Genomic DNA, 15,149 nt, shown 5'->3' with positions numbered 1-15,149 from the left:
CCGAAAATAATACCTCATTTTAATTTGCTTTAAACATTATATTTTTAGGAAGAAATAAAATACTTGGCATTTTGATTTTTGTAAAGGTTATGCAAACAATATACATATATACATGTGAGTAAATATTTACATATAACTAACATGTGAATATAACTCCAAAGAATATTTACAATTAAAACATGTGAGGTATATACATAAGTAGCATGTGAGAGAACATTTAAAACATGTGAATAGAATACTTAATATATACATAGCATGTGAGTACTAGCTATCATAAGCATAGTTTTAAAAACCGAACCGAGAATAAAACCGTTTTTTTCAAAATTTCCGGTTTTTGACCGGTTTTAAGGTATTTAACCGAACCGGACTGCACCGATTTTCCCGGTTGAACCGGTCGGACCGGCCGGTCCGGTCCGGTTTTTAAAACTATGATCATAAGTAGGCAAACTAATAACACAAAAAAAAGGGAGTTGAGAACAGCACCTTGTTGTCATCCACATTTTTTCTTATTTTCATCATGCAAAAAAAGATGACAAATGAAGCTCATTATAGCCAAAGAAAATGATAGGGACAATGTAAGCTTATAGGGTGTTCAAAAACTCAAGAGAAATGAGCCGTGAACATAAATCCTTAACTACAACTATTCTAAGAAAAGGCTTAAAATTGAAATGTATGAAGAAAATTACAACGACAACTTTTATCAGTTTAGAAAAGCACATTTTTTTAGAAAAGGTTTTATTGGGAAGTTTTGAGAAAAGTTGTTAGAGAAAGGGACCCAAGCACAGTATAAAGCCCATGGGTTTTGTCCACGAATGAGTAAAGGCCCATCCATGTGCCAATCCAGATTCAACATGTGGACAAAGTCCAAGGAGGGAAGACATGAAGACCACTTTAATTCAAACTAAGCCTATGAACAGAGGTCCGAGGAAGGGAGGCTAATAGATCCGTCGTCCAAGGAGCCCAAGGAACAAACGTATCTTGGGATTGCCTTAGTTGGCTTCCTGCACCAAAAAGTAAGCCACCGTGGAGGACACTAGAGATGTATAAGCAAAGAAGAAAGGAAACATCTAGGAAGATGGCCATCGCCTCCACATTCAATGCACTGCACCAATTGAGCTAACCACATTTATGAGGAAAAGACACCTGAACAGTAGCTCCACGACTCACAACACTCTCTACCACCTCTAGAAGGGTTTTGATCGGACAAACATCCTAATTATTCCCTAGTTACAAGCTATTGAGTTGTATATAAGTGTCAAGCCTCATACAGAAGTTGGTAATGAAGATGTGTAACAAACAACTTTGGAGAGTGGTGGAGGGGAAGAATTACAATCATTACATGCAGATGGTCATCCTGCTCTTACCCCATGCACCATAGTTAAGGGTTATACACTATCATGTCACAAGACACCAACTCCAATGGAGGTTTGTAGATCTAGTTATCAACATGAATATATTCAATCTCTAGGGGGGGAAGACAAAGTCAATGTTGATCATAGTAGAGATGAGTATGAAGAGTTGATTGGGAGAGATGACTTCCACAAGTATGTTGATCACTATGAAAATGTTGACAATGTTCATAATGATGCTGTGGATGATCATGCTTATGGAGTTCCATGATGATGATGATGATGTAGGTGATGATATAGGTAATGATATATGTGAGCAACATGTTACAACTATAGTCTCTACCTACAAAACTTATGGCCCGTCATTCCTTGCAAACACTTGGGATAATATATTTGATCCTTCAAATGTTGAGATATCATTTTCATCAAGTTGGGTGTGGGGAATGAATTTTAGCAAAGGGTTTATTTTTCCCAATAAAGAGGCAGTGAGGCAAGCATTAATAGTTTACTCTATGAACAATAACAAGAGTTATATAACTGAGTGGTGCAACCAGCAGAGATTGTGTGTGAAGTGTGTGAATAAGTCATGCGAATGGAAAGTCTGAGCATTCTCACAATGGAAACTTAACGGACTATGGGCGATCACAGTATATACCAGTCCTCAAACTTATCCATTAGTTGGGGAGAACAAAGATGGTAGAATGATGGATTTAAATTTTATTGTAGGAGAACTTCATAAAGTTGTGCTTGAAGATCACGCTTGCAAAATAAAGGATATCCAAAGCTTGACGAAGGACATGTTTCATCTTGAAATATCTTACTATAAGATATTGGATGCAAAACAAAAGACCATTGCAAACATACATGGGAATTGGGAAGAGTCGTACCAAAAGTTGCAGAAGTTATTGTTGGCATATAAGGATTCGGATCCAGGTACACATGTGTCTCTTCACTCGATCAACAAGGACATACTAGGGGCCTATTTGGGATCCACTTATTTTGCTGAAACTGAAATTTTTTTGTTGAAAGTACTGTAAATAAAGGTAAAAATTAGCGAAAATAGTACAATGAGACTCATGAATAGTACCAAAAAGTGCAGTGGAGCCCATGAATAGTAGCAAAAATAAGCTAAATAGTAACATAAGTTAGCAAAAATAATTTTTGCCAAATACACAATAGGTACTATTATATTCAAGCATGTGTTTTGGGCTTTCGCTCCTTCCATTGTTGGATTCGCGCATTGTAGGCCAGTAATTAGTATTGATGGAACTCATCTTTATGGAAAATATAAAGGAAAGTTGTTGATTATTATAGCTACTGATGCTAATAATGAGATTTTCCTGCTTGCCCTTATGGTTGTGGATGATGAGACAGGGGCTAGTTAGAGATGGTTTTTATCTTACCTAAGGACTGTGATACAAGATGTAGTATCCCGTTCTAGCATTTGCATAATATTTGACCCACATAGAGGCAAGGGCGGAGTTGGGGGGTCAAGGGGGGGCAGCTGCCCCCCCTGACTGTTCCCAAAAAAATCCTTCATATATTTATAAAGTTGAGTTGTACTCCTACAGTTAGAAAATAAACATCTTCTCTCAAACCGTACCCTTGACATGAAATGGAAAATAAATAAAATACATATTTCTATTTGAGAAAGTCTAGAGACACAATAAAATTTCATAACATTTTCACAATAATCTTATTTTTGGTTGGAATAGATCCCAGAATAAATATATTTTATTTTGACCAATAATGTACTGACACTTCAATTTATCGTAAAAATATTGTGGACGCCATTATGGGGAAATTACTACCAATATTTTAGAGTGTTTCAATGTTGTATTGAAAGGCACACGTGGACTACCAATATTTGCTTTAGTTGACTACATTTGGTGCAAACTTGTCGCCTATTTCAATAATTGATGCACAAAGATTTTAGGTGATCTTGCACATGGTTAAGAGTTTAGCAGGTATGCCAAGGGTACCTATAAAGTGAATTATGAAAAAGGGAAAAGACATCATGTGAGGCTATTTCACTAGGAAAATGGTATATATTAAGTTTTCATATCCTATAATCCACACAGCTCTGAAGGGGGAGACCATAGTCATGAAGTAAAGTTATAGGATAATACGTGCACTTGTGGTAAATGAGAAATCTATAAGATCCCTTATTCACATGTAATTGCAGTTTGTATAAGGGAACGTATCAATGCAATAATGTATATTGACCCATGTTATAGTTTCAGCAACGACTTGACACATACTCACATGATTTTCATGTGCCTAAGGATAAGTCATTGTGGCAGGAGGTTGCCGGCCCAAAGTTGTACCCTAACCCCGAGATGTTGCAAGACAAAGGTCAACCTATGTCAACAAAAATAAGGAATGCGATGGATTGAAGGGAGACTCAACTCAGGCCAAAATGTGGAATGTGTCATCAAGAGGGTTATAACCACAGAAGATGTCCAAATGTGATTCTCGCATCAACAAGTAGTCATGTTCCAAACTAGGTAAGTAATGCATGAATTCAATTATTCTAGATAAAGCCTTTGCTTGGTATATTTAGCTCTTAACATATTTTGGGTCTTTGTTTGGAGTGCATGAGCTTCCATGATATTCAGGCTACTTCATTTTTCTTTTCTACATTTAAGGTTCGTGAACTTTCATGATATTTTGGCTACCCGCTTAAATCTAACTTCCTGTTTTCCACAATATTATTCTGGAAACAGATGCAAATGTTATAGTGGGTAAGGTTGTAAGTAATAGTTTGGATGTTAGAGCTACTTTACGGGAAACAAAGGTATTATAATCCTATTCTTCTCACTCACTCTCTTCCTTATATCCTTCCATTGCTCTCGCAATTAGAAAATGTGCAAAAGAACATGTGGTTAAACTAAATGATGCCATATTTATGTTGTATATGTGTTTTCATAATTTTTGTAGGTAGGCATTGGACACCGCATCTGAACATCTGGATGAATATGCAATATTGAATGTAGAGGACCAAGGAGGGAACATCTTTTTGTATTTTACAGTTCCTTTGAACTTTTTGGCATAGTTTATAAGTATCAAATTTTGTTATCCCTTGCATCCGTAGTTTATTTTATTTCCATGTCAATAATTTATTTTATTTCCATGTCAAAGTGTTGGTAACTTGTTGAATTTACATTTTTTCTTGTAAACTTGATTAATTTGGACATCCAATGTCATTGAAGGTGGTCTAGATGAATTTTTGTTAAAGGTTTTGCCTATTCGATATGAAGTTACCACTAGAATTCATTAACATGTTCTTACAAGTTTTGCGTTAACATATGCCCACTTGCACACCTTTTGACATGATAAAAAAGAGAGAGTTTGGTTTCTTTCTACTAGACTGTAGCACATGCCCCAGTTCCATTCAACTCTATTTAAATTGCTGTTGGTGTGAAAAATCCTTTTAAATTTAGACGATTCGATAATCAAAATAATAACTGAAAGAATGCATATGACTGACATTGCATAATCTTTTAAGGATCCATAGCTGACCCAAAAAAAAAAATTGGGACTAAAAAGCCTGGTTGTTGTTGTCAAAATAATCAAAGTCATCCAAACACTTTAGACTTTATACTACCCAAATATTAATTTTCTACACTAAAAAACCACATATTTTTTCTAACAGAATAGTGTACCCAAATATCTAGTCCATAACCCATTCAATCAATTATATCCTAAACAAACTTAAAGGAATTCATCAAAAAACCTTAACAAATTTAAACAAATTATTCAGAATCCAAAACATATTTACAACAACACCCTAACAAAATTTCACAAATAAGTACAGTAAAAAAGATCAAGCTTGCCTTTTGGAGTGCTGCTGCTTTTCACTGTCGTTGAGAGGTTGTCGTTTGTTGAGCAAAAGGTCAGGGATGACATGGTGGCAGAGCAAATAAAAGAGACGAAGAGAGGAGGCACCAAGAATAACGAGAGACTGACGAAGATGAAGGACTGAGGAAGAAAAGTCAGAGTGAGGGAGGAGAGCATGAGTGAGAAACATCGGTACTATGAGAGAGAGAGAGAGAGAGAGAGAGAGAGAGAGAGGGACATTATTATGTGACTTGGGAAAAATAAAAAATTACAAGATGTAGGTTTACTGGCTTGGAACTCAAGTTCCATTTAAAATTTTTTTAACCGATTGGAACTTGAGTTTACTAAACTTGAGTTTCATTTGGGTAATTTTTTTTAATTGCTTGAAACTCAAGTTTAGCAAAATTGAGTTCCGCATTTTTTTTATAAATCCACCTCAGACAACTAAACTATTTGGAATTCGAGTTTGACAAACTCGAGTCCTAGAAAGAGTATTCTTTTAACTAAATAATTTCAGCAATATGCTATTTAGAGTCTGTTTAGATATCGCTTATTACTGAAAACTGAAAACACTGCAACAAAATAATTTTTAAATGTGTGAATAATGCCGTGAGACCCATTTTTAATGAAAATTTTGTTGAAAAAAGAGATTTGTGGATCCCGTGAACAGTGCACGAGATCCACATTTAAAACGCCAAACGCAAAGCAACGCAAAACGCGCCGTAATCGAAACACACACTTAGTGAGCATTTGGGAAGCGTTGCGTTTGTGCATTTTGCTTAAAAAATGTGGGTACCACGGCACTGTTCATGGGCTTACAAAAGTTATCCAAGCACAAATTTCAATATAAATTTAGGTCCTACAACACTATTCACACATTTAAAAATTATTTTACTACAATATTTTTAATTTTTAGTAAATAAGCACTATCCAAATACAACCTTCAAATTTACCCAGATTTTAGAAAAAAAAGAAAAGAAAAGGGAAGTGTGTTCTGGTCGAGACATTTTAAAAATAATAATAATTTAATTAAAGTCTATCTACTCTGAAATATGATAAAATTTAGGGTGGAAGTGGGTGAGTGAATGTTGAGATCAAACGGCAATGGCTACTCTTCTGCTATCTTCTCACACCATCTCTCTTTCTCAGCCAAACTTTTGCTTCCCCAGAAGGACCAAGAAGCCCCGGGCTGTCCTCAACAGAACTCAGAAAATGCAAGCCCCCTACGAGTTGAAGCAGGGACAGACCCGTCTTTTCCATAAGCTCCCTTCTGGCCTAAACATGGAGGTCATTGTGCAGAAGGGTGTTGCAGACAAGGACCCATATGACAGAAACAGTGAAAACCCACCTTTAGTATTTGTCCATGGAAGCTACCATGCTGCTTGGTGCTGGGCTGAGCACTGGCTTCCCTTCTTTTCAGCTTGTGGGTTTGATTGCTATGCTCTAAGCTTGTTGGGTCAGGTAGCTTCTCTTTCTCTCTCTCTCTCTCTCATTATATTTTTTTCCATTCTTGAAGCTCAAATTTGTGTAGATTTGTATATAATATGATGATGTTAGCTTCATCTTATTCCTGATGTTGGTTTGAATTTCTGTGGTGCTATGTAGTAAGTTGGTCTTCATTTATATGTCTCTTTTTAAAAATATTTACTAACAATCTTGATGTATTCAAATCTACACATAATATGTGGAACAGGTGTTAATGTATTTGATGATCCATGTTTGTTGTTGCTTTTTTTTTTTCGTTGAGAGTTGAGACAGTGTGGGAAAAGGAAGGAGACTGAATTTGAAATGTTCATTATTGGGGAAGTAAAGGATCCTAAAACTTTATGATTATTTAGAGATTTGAAAATTTTATAGAAGGGTCAAATTCCAAACCAATTTGTTGTTTCTCTCTGTGATCATCAACCCATGATGTCTGAAAATATTTTGACGCAGATCTGCAGTTGACAAAAACCTAGAGAAATTGACCTTATTGGAAATCTTATGCTGTCCAGATTGACAATTGGAATTAGGCATCATACATCTTCATTTTTTCTCAGTGATGAAGTACTAATATTAGGGAGATATACACTGAATTCTGTTTATTGCAAGCCTTTTTATCTTCATTCACTAAATTTTACCTCTACGCTAGGTGCAATATTTGCATGTTGTGTCTCCCAAGTGTCATGATGGTGTGTGTATGGCCATTACCTCTATACATCATTTCCTAAATTTTAATTACAGTTGCAAATCTTTTGGGTATGGCAATTAGACCTTCTTGCACTAATTATATCTATGTATATGTATACTATTGAACCTATCAAACTACTGGATTTATGTTCTTGTTTGTATGCTGTGGGACTAATTTGGCATATCCTATTCTTCATGGTCAGGGTGAGAGTGATGCTCCTTCTGGTTCTGTTGCTGGTACTCTCCAGGTATTTTAGATCTCCATTGGAAAAATGGCTCCTTTGAAAAGATAATTTTGACGGTCGTAATTCTTTGTTTTGTATGATCCATGGTTTCCATACTAGATATGGTGTTCTTATTTCTATTCACTTCAAATTCTGCAGTAGACACATGCAAGTGATGTTGCTGACTTCATACAGAAGAAAGTATTGTTACCACCAGTGTTGCTTGGACATTCATTCGGGGGGCTTATTATTCAGTATTACATTACAAATGTGAAGAATAACCAAGCTATAGGTAACCTTAGAATTGGTTCATAATCATTTGAAGAAGTTGAAGCAATACTCTTTGGATGAGGCATGAAATAAATTTGTAGAATTGGAAACTGCATTTCAGATCTAACTCAATTCTAATCTGCTTGAAAATATTTAAGTCAAATACAGCAAAAACCTTTTATAAATAAACTGTAGTGTCATTTCTTATAATTGATAATCAATGAAAATGTTGATATCTCATCTCACTATGGAAAGAGTTGTCATCCATAAGGTCATTAAGGTGCACAACATATCAAAGATGTAATGTGAAATTCAAGAAACATTGCTCGCACCTGAGACAACTTCTAGAAATTGATTTGTGATCTTCGTATTATTTTAATTAAAAGCATCTAAAATTGTGCTTGAAGGAGTTATCTAATATCGTTCCTGAAACTGGAATGTGCTCTGAACCACAAGCACATTTTAAGGAATCAGATACTATTTCATTAAAATGCTTCTGGTTGGTCTATTGAATTCATATTCCTTAATATTTTTCCCTGTTTTTTTTTGTGCTGATTGGGCTTGATTCTAGAAATGGGAAATTTTTACCCCAAGCTTACAGGAGCTGCTCTTGTCTGCTCTGTACCTCCTTCGGGTAATAGGTGATTTTTTCTATTTCCTCTTTTTTATGATATTCTACTTATCAAAAAGAAAATATTTATGATGATCTATTATTCTTTTACTTGAACCTATCCCTGACTGACTTTCTTCAATTGCTTTCTTTAGTGGGTTGGTGTGGCGGTATCTCTTTTCCAAGCCTATTGCTGCTTTTAAGGTGTCTACTTTCCCTTTTTGAAGAAGATTATATATGTACATTGTTTGTCATTTACACTCACAAAACATCATGTATTCACAAAAACCATGATTAATTGTTTAATATCTTAACTCATCTAACTGGTTACAGTTTTTGACTTAGCAGTTCATAAACTCGCATGTCATAGTTCATTATCTCGAAAAAATGCTGCCTAATTACATTTTTTCGTTTTCTTGAAAAAATGCTGCCTAATTATGTGCAGAATGTTCAAAGAAAAACTTATATTGCTTTATGTTTACTAGTAAAGCTATTAATACTTATGACATCATTGCTCGATCATACAGAAGGTATGAAAACCTTGTCAATTTTTGTCCTCTATTTACTTTGTGTGAGTTTGTACACTAAAAATGGGAGTAATGCTATGGATACATAAAAATGCACAACTTTGTGACACAACTTGCCACGTGGCATGTTGTGAGTGGTGGAGGTTTGTCTCCACATGGCCCACCATCACACCTCCACCACTCACAACTCGCCACGAGGTGAGTTGTGGCACAAGTTGTGTGCACTCTTATGTGTCCCTAGCATTACTCCTAAAAATGGAAGTGAGTCATTATTGTGACTTGGATACATCTTTATGAACTTGTGCAGGTAACACGCAGCTTAGCAGCGAAAGCTTTCCAAACTTCTCTTCCACTTTGTAAGGAAACATTTTTCTCTTCAACAATGGATGATCAACTGGTTCTACGGTTTGTTTGCAATCACTTCTCTTCAAGTCTATTAGCATTTTGATTACCATGGCATTGAAGACGATATTTGTATCTCTAAATTTGAACATCAGTTTGTGTGTGGACATACATATATTTCCTTGCTAAACAGTTTAGCAAGGAAAGTTAAGTAATGGCTTGTACCTTGAGTCAATGTCTGGCAAAATCATGCTTGTGAAGCTGATAGTTAAACCCTGCTTGGAAGTTTTACAAAAATGCACGTTTTTGCAAAGAACCTCATTAATAACATAACCTCAAAAAAAAAAAAATTAAGTTAGTAAAAAAAAATGGTGTGATGTTTTCTGTATAACAATCAAAAAGGTTCTGATGCAAAGCTTGTCCCAAATGGAAAATGTGGAAAATGCAATTCCTAGTAGATATCAAGATAAAATATATATGATTTCTAGTATATTAAAAAATGATGAAACTCAAATTATAGTATATAAAATGCGATGAAAAGAACATTTTTTAACACCTCCATGGGCTCCTTTCTTGATTTCAAGATCGATCTTGCAGAGTAACGCCTTCTTGTTGGATTATTGATTGATTGTTGGCAGCCATGGTTCCAGGTCCAGAGATCCTAGAGAACTAGGTTTTTGTGTTTGATGTTGGAGGATGGTTGGGCATTATTTTGGGACGGTGTTAAGGGCTTCAAGAGCGATGTGACTGATGAAAAAAAACAGTAGGATTGCTGGAGTAAAAAATTGACTCTTAAAAACTCTAGCCAATTTTGATACAAGTAATTGAAAGAAAAATCAAGGTCTTAACTTTAATTATTATTTCTTCATATCCTTTGTTCACTTAATGCAATTGTGAATTATCAGTTAAAATTAATTGGTTTTGTTTGTTATTAGGATGAAGTTCTGAAAACTGCTGATATTGGGTGCACTAGGATAAATATGAATATATTGCTTTTTAGTCCAATGCTTTTGATTTTAAACATTCGCTTAAAAATAAATATTCCTTCAAGTAGCCATATTGAAAATTTAAAGTCATATCCAATTCCGCAGACATTTATCCATCTTATATTCTTAAGAAATCTTGCTGATAAAGTTTTTAATTAGTACTTACAAAAAATAATAATAAGAGAATCGTTAATTAGTTTTGTTCTAAGCGTCCCAATGATCTTCGCTTCTGACTTCAGTTCCAAAATTTCTCAACTTCAGGGTTTTCCCTGAATTATGTGGTTTCCATCAATTACCTGAGTTATTAATTTATAATTAAATGTACATCTTGGTGCCTACCTATCTTATAAATTTTGTTCAAATGTGAAGACCTTATGGATTCTGTCCAGTCTCAATTTTGAAAACCTTGGTTTACGTTGAAAATAGAGGACAAAAAGAGACCTCTCAAATATGAATAGTTTAATTTTCATTATATTCCATACATATGGCTACTTTTGGAGTCAATTGATCATACACTGATTTAGCATGCCTATGCCTAAGAATTTTATATCTTTTCTGTTCTACAAATATTTATATTTTTTGTTCAATAGTGGAACTTAACCTTCAATTTATTTACTTCTCATCAGTTACCAGGAACTAATGCGAGAAAGTTCAAGGATGCCATTGTTTGATTTGCGGAAGCTGAATGCATCACTTCCAGTTCCTTCAATCCCAAAAGGGTCTGTTGAGCTTCTTGTGTTGGGTGCAAATGATGACTTTATTGTGGTAAACACAAGTTTAACTCTTATTTATAATGTCTGCTATATTGCTGATATTACATAACATCAAATCTACTGATTCACTAATGCCTGTTTACCAAACCCCACCATTTCTTCTTCTACACCTTTGATTCTACTTTGCAATTGATATTGCTTTTGACCTGCTATGATTAAGGTTTTTTTTTTTTTTGGTTGTAAATTGTTATTATTAGGATGCAGAAGGTCTCAGAGAAACAGGCCGGTTTTATGGCGTGTCACCAGTCAATGTTGAACGGGTTGCCCATGATATGATGTTGGATTGTTCATGGGAGAAAGGTGCAAAAGTTATCCTATCATGGTTAACTGCTTTGAATAAGTAGGACCCATATGACTTGAAACAAAAATTTCCAAGCTCAGCACAAAATTTAACTCAAAACTATGGTATCTGGCTTGCTACCTCGAGTAGCTCATGTCAAGGGCCACACAGGTACAGTGGTGTGGATACAAGGTACAAACCTCCAATTATACGCATGTATGGGAGGAAGAGCAAAAAGAAGACGGTCCAACTTGTGGCCTTATGGATGGAGACTTAGTAATTGGGCTTGAGATTAAGCAAGCCCGAATGCATCTTATTGTTAGCTATTTAAGCACTTTTATTATTATTATTATTATTATTATTATTATTATTGTAAGACAGTTTTGAGAATTATAAAAAAACTTGTGTTTCTTTTACACTGATGCCGACTCTAGTTTTGCTTGGTGCTGACTTTAAGCAACTCTTAGGTGTTAACTCCTAGGATTTATTCTCCATTCTATTGTTGTTTAATTGTTCCATTGATATAGTGTGATTGTCCTACGTTAGTTTTGGTATCAAAGCTAGGTTTCCAGTCCATACAACACAACTGTAGACAACCACTTGAAAGCAAAACCATCAAAGAAAAAGCCAACCAAATATGACATTACCTTTCAAGTTTTTACCCCATGAGATCTTGAACAAGTCCAAACCAGTCCCTGCAGTCTGTACATACCCCCTTTGGCTACATGAGTTTTTCATCCCTAAACCAACAGAGAAGCTAACGACCCCTTCTAAGCCTATGACTATCATTCGTGCCCACCTGCCTTTGATCACGGGATCAACAAACTTAAAAAAAAAAAAAAAAAAGTGACCCATCAGCCACCAGCCACCAAAACCTATTATCACCCTCGACCGTCGCCACTGAGGACATTGAACCACTACCGATGCCAAGACTTGAGACAAGCAGCCACAGCTCTTCCATGTTTTCATGCCGCCGCGGTCTTCCCTATCTTCGCGCAGCCGCCAATCGTCAATCCCTAACACCAGTCAAGTACGTAGCAAAGAAATTTTTTTTTTTTTTTTCAATTTTGAGATTCTATTGTTTCTTTAAGTTTCTATAGTTCCTTTTAAGTCTGTAGTTTCTTTTAAGTCCATCGTAGTGTAGTGTATTTTATTATTTTGCATAAAAAAAAAAATCTAACCAAGCAGTAGAAGAGCCTAAGAGCATGTCATCCAGTGGGCTTCCATTACAAGGATCAGGTTTCCTTTCTTTATTTCATTCGTAGACTTAACTTGTCATTTTTAATACATCTCTAGTTTCTCAACGTGCATACCCCACCATTAGCTTATTTAATTTACCTTAGTAGCTGTATTGGCCATCTGTGTCTTTCAACACCCATAAAAAAAAAAAAAAAATTTTAAAAAGAAAAAAGAAAAAGAAAAAAGGCCTTTGAAATATTTGATTCTCTTTATTAACTGTTGAGCTTTTATTTTGTGGAAGTTTCAATTCATTTGAGCTATCTCTCAATATTGTGAACATTGTCATTACTTGATTGCAATTTATTCCTTTGATTCATTGATATAGTCTCTAAATGCACTCTTGCTTGACCTTGATTTTACATTGAGGATTGGTTATTTGAATTTTTGGGAATCTCAATTGTATTCATAAATATAGTGTTACGCATCTATGTAGTGGTCGCATCATGTCAAACCTTGAACATCAATCCACTTCTGAGCCTAAGTCCTCCCTAGAGCAAACCATGGAAAGCCTAGCAAAAACTATCCATGCTTTACTGGAAAGGGTAGAGCGAGTTGAAGCATCTCAAAAAGAGACTATTAACCATGAAGGAGATAACATGCTTAGGCAAAATCACCATGGTTACTTTAATAGGACTCTAAACTTTGAACATGATCACTATAATCACAATGGCCACAAGGATTATGATGATAGGATGTATAAGGAAAAGATAGAAGCACCACCTTTGATGATTGCCTAGACTCATGGGTTTTCACTGATTGGTTACGTCAAATAGAGAAATTGTTTGACTATTACCATTGGGCTGAGAATAAGAAAGTGAGGTATGCTAGGATGAAGTTAATTGGGAGAGCTGACCTTTTCTGGGAGGACCTTAAGGATACCCTTAGGCAATGGCTTGAACCCCCCATTACTGATTGGCTTGAGATGAATGATGCACTCTCGATGAATTATCTTCCTCCAACTTATAGGAGCTTCCTCCTTGAAGAATGGGATCGCCTAAAGCAAGGCACTACTTTTGTTGCTGAATATATAGAAAAATTCAAGGAATTCAAGAGGCAAATTCGAATAGTCGAGGAAGAGGTTGTCACACTCAATAGGTTCAAGAAAGGTTTAAATACTAACCTACTAGGCGAGATTATCAACCAAGGAGCCATTACCTTAGGCCAAACATATGACCTTGCTAAGAATTGTGAATTAGCATACAAATCTATCTTTTGGCGACGTTTTGAGCTCTGGAGTATCTCTACCAACCCTCAACCTTTTGGTAGCAAATCTAGAATTTGCCTTACCCCCTCCTAAGGTCAACCCTAATAGCACCCCAATAGAAAAAGAGGACAAGGAAAAATGTGTGGTCAATGAGCCTTTAAGATTAGGCTCTCGCCTCCAATGTTTCAAATGCAATGAGATTGGACATATTGCAGCTAAATGTCCCTTTAGACCCCTTGTCATTTAAGAGGATGATGAAAAGGAAGAAGATGTTGAGGAGCTTGTGTATGACTCAAATGTTGAAGAAATCCAAGATGTTGAAGCAGAATGGGAAGATGGTCCTACCTACCTTGCGCGCATTAAAGCCATCTCTCCCCAGGTTGATGATTTCAAGGACATCTTTGGTGTCCCTAGAGTGAATGTGGTAAGGGTGCATTGGTAGAACAGGGAGACACTGATGATTGGCAAAGGAGTGCCATCTTCCAAACTTGCACCAAGTGTGGGGACAAAACTTGTAAAGTTATTATAGATAGTGGGAGTTGTATTATGCGGTGTCCTCTAACGTTGTTTCTTGCCTAGGCTTGAAATCAATCTCACACCCTAACCCATATAAAGTTTCTTGGGTAGATATCTCATCCATAGCCATAAAAGAAATATGTGTTGTCCCACTTCAATTCCTCACCTACAAGGCTAAACTATGGTGTGACGTAATTCCCATGGATGTATGGCATATTATCTTAAGTAGACCTTGGCTTTATGATGTGGATGTCACCCTTCATGGGCAATCCAATTCTTGTTCATTTGTGTTTGAAGGTAAGAAAATTGTGCTCAATCCTTTGAAACCCAAGCCCATCGACATAAGCAATAAGAAAGAAGTACCAAAGGCGAAATGTTTGAACATCATAAGCTCAAAGACATTTGAAAGGGTAGCAATTCAAGAATCCATTGTGTTTTTCTTAGTTGTCAGGGAACTTCATGGAAAGGCCTGTGAGGAGCAACCTGAAGAAGTGAAGTCAGTGCTCTAGGAATTTAAAGATGTTTTCCCTGAGGAACTTCTCGATCATTTATCGCCTATGCGTGACATACAACAAGCCATAGATTTTGTGGTTGGAGCGACCCTACCAAACTTGCCTCACTATAGGATGAACCCTACAGAGTATCTCAAGTTGCAAAGGCAAGTAGAAGAACTACTTAGAAAGGGTTTTGTTCGTGAAAGTATGAGTCCTTGTGTAGTCCCTGCACTCTTGATTCCAAAGAAAGATGGAACTTGGAGGATGTGTGTTGATAGTCGTGTCATCAACAAGATCACTATGAAATATCGTTTCCCTATCCCTCG

The 15,149-nt window shown here is 36.0% G+C and overlaps 1 protein-coding gene across 1 annotated transcript; it reads left to right on the top strand.

The window, feature by feature from the left end:
- Nucleotides 1–6,245: 6,245 nt before the first annotated feature.
- LOC142638429 (uncharacterized) lies at nt 6,246–11,786 on the top strand. Its single transcript, XM_075812468.1, has 8 exons — nt 6,246–6,650; nt 7,562–7,606; nt 7,745–7,874; nt 8,424–8,493; nt 8,618–8,666; nt 9,297–9,394; nt 10,944–11,082; nt 11,288–11,786. The coding sequence occupies exons 1-8, from the start codon at nt 6,294–6,296 to the stop codon at nt 11,432–11,434; spliced, it is 1,035 nt and encodes a 344-aa protein (XP_075668583.1). The 5' UTR covers nt 6,246–6,293; the 3' UTR covers nt 11,435–11,786.
- The last annotated feature ends 3,363 nt before the right edge of the window (nt 11,787–15,149 follow it).

The sequence above is a fragment of the Castanea sativa genome, chromosome 1 (assembly GCF_040712315.1).
Source record: "Castanea sativa cultivar Marrone di Chiusa Pesio chromosome 1, ASM4071231v1".
NCBI lineage: Eukaryota > Viridiplantae > Streptophyta > Magnoliopsida > Fagales > Fagaceae > Castanea > Castanea sativa.
This window is presented reverse-complemented; position numbering and strand designations above follow the sequence as displayed.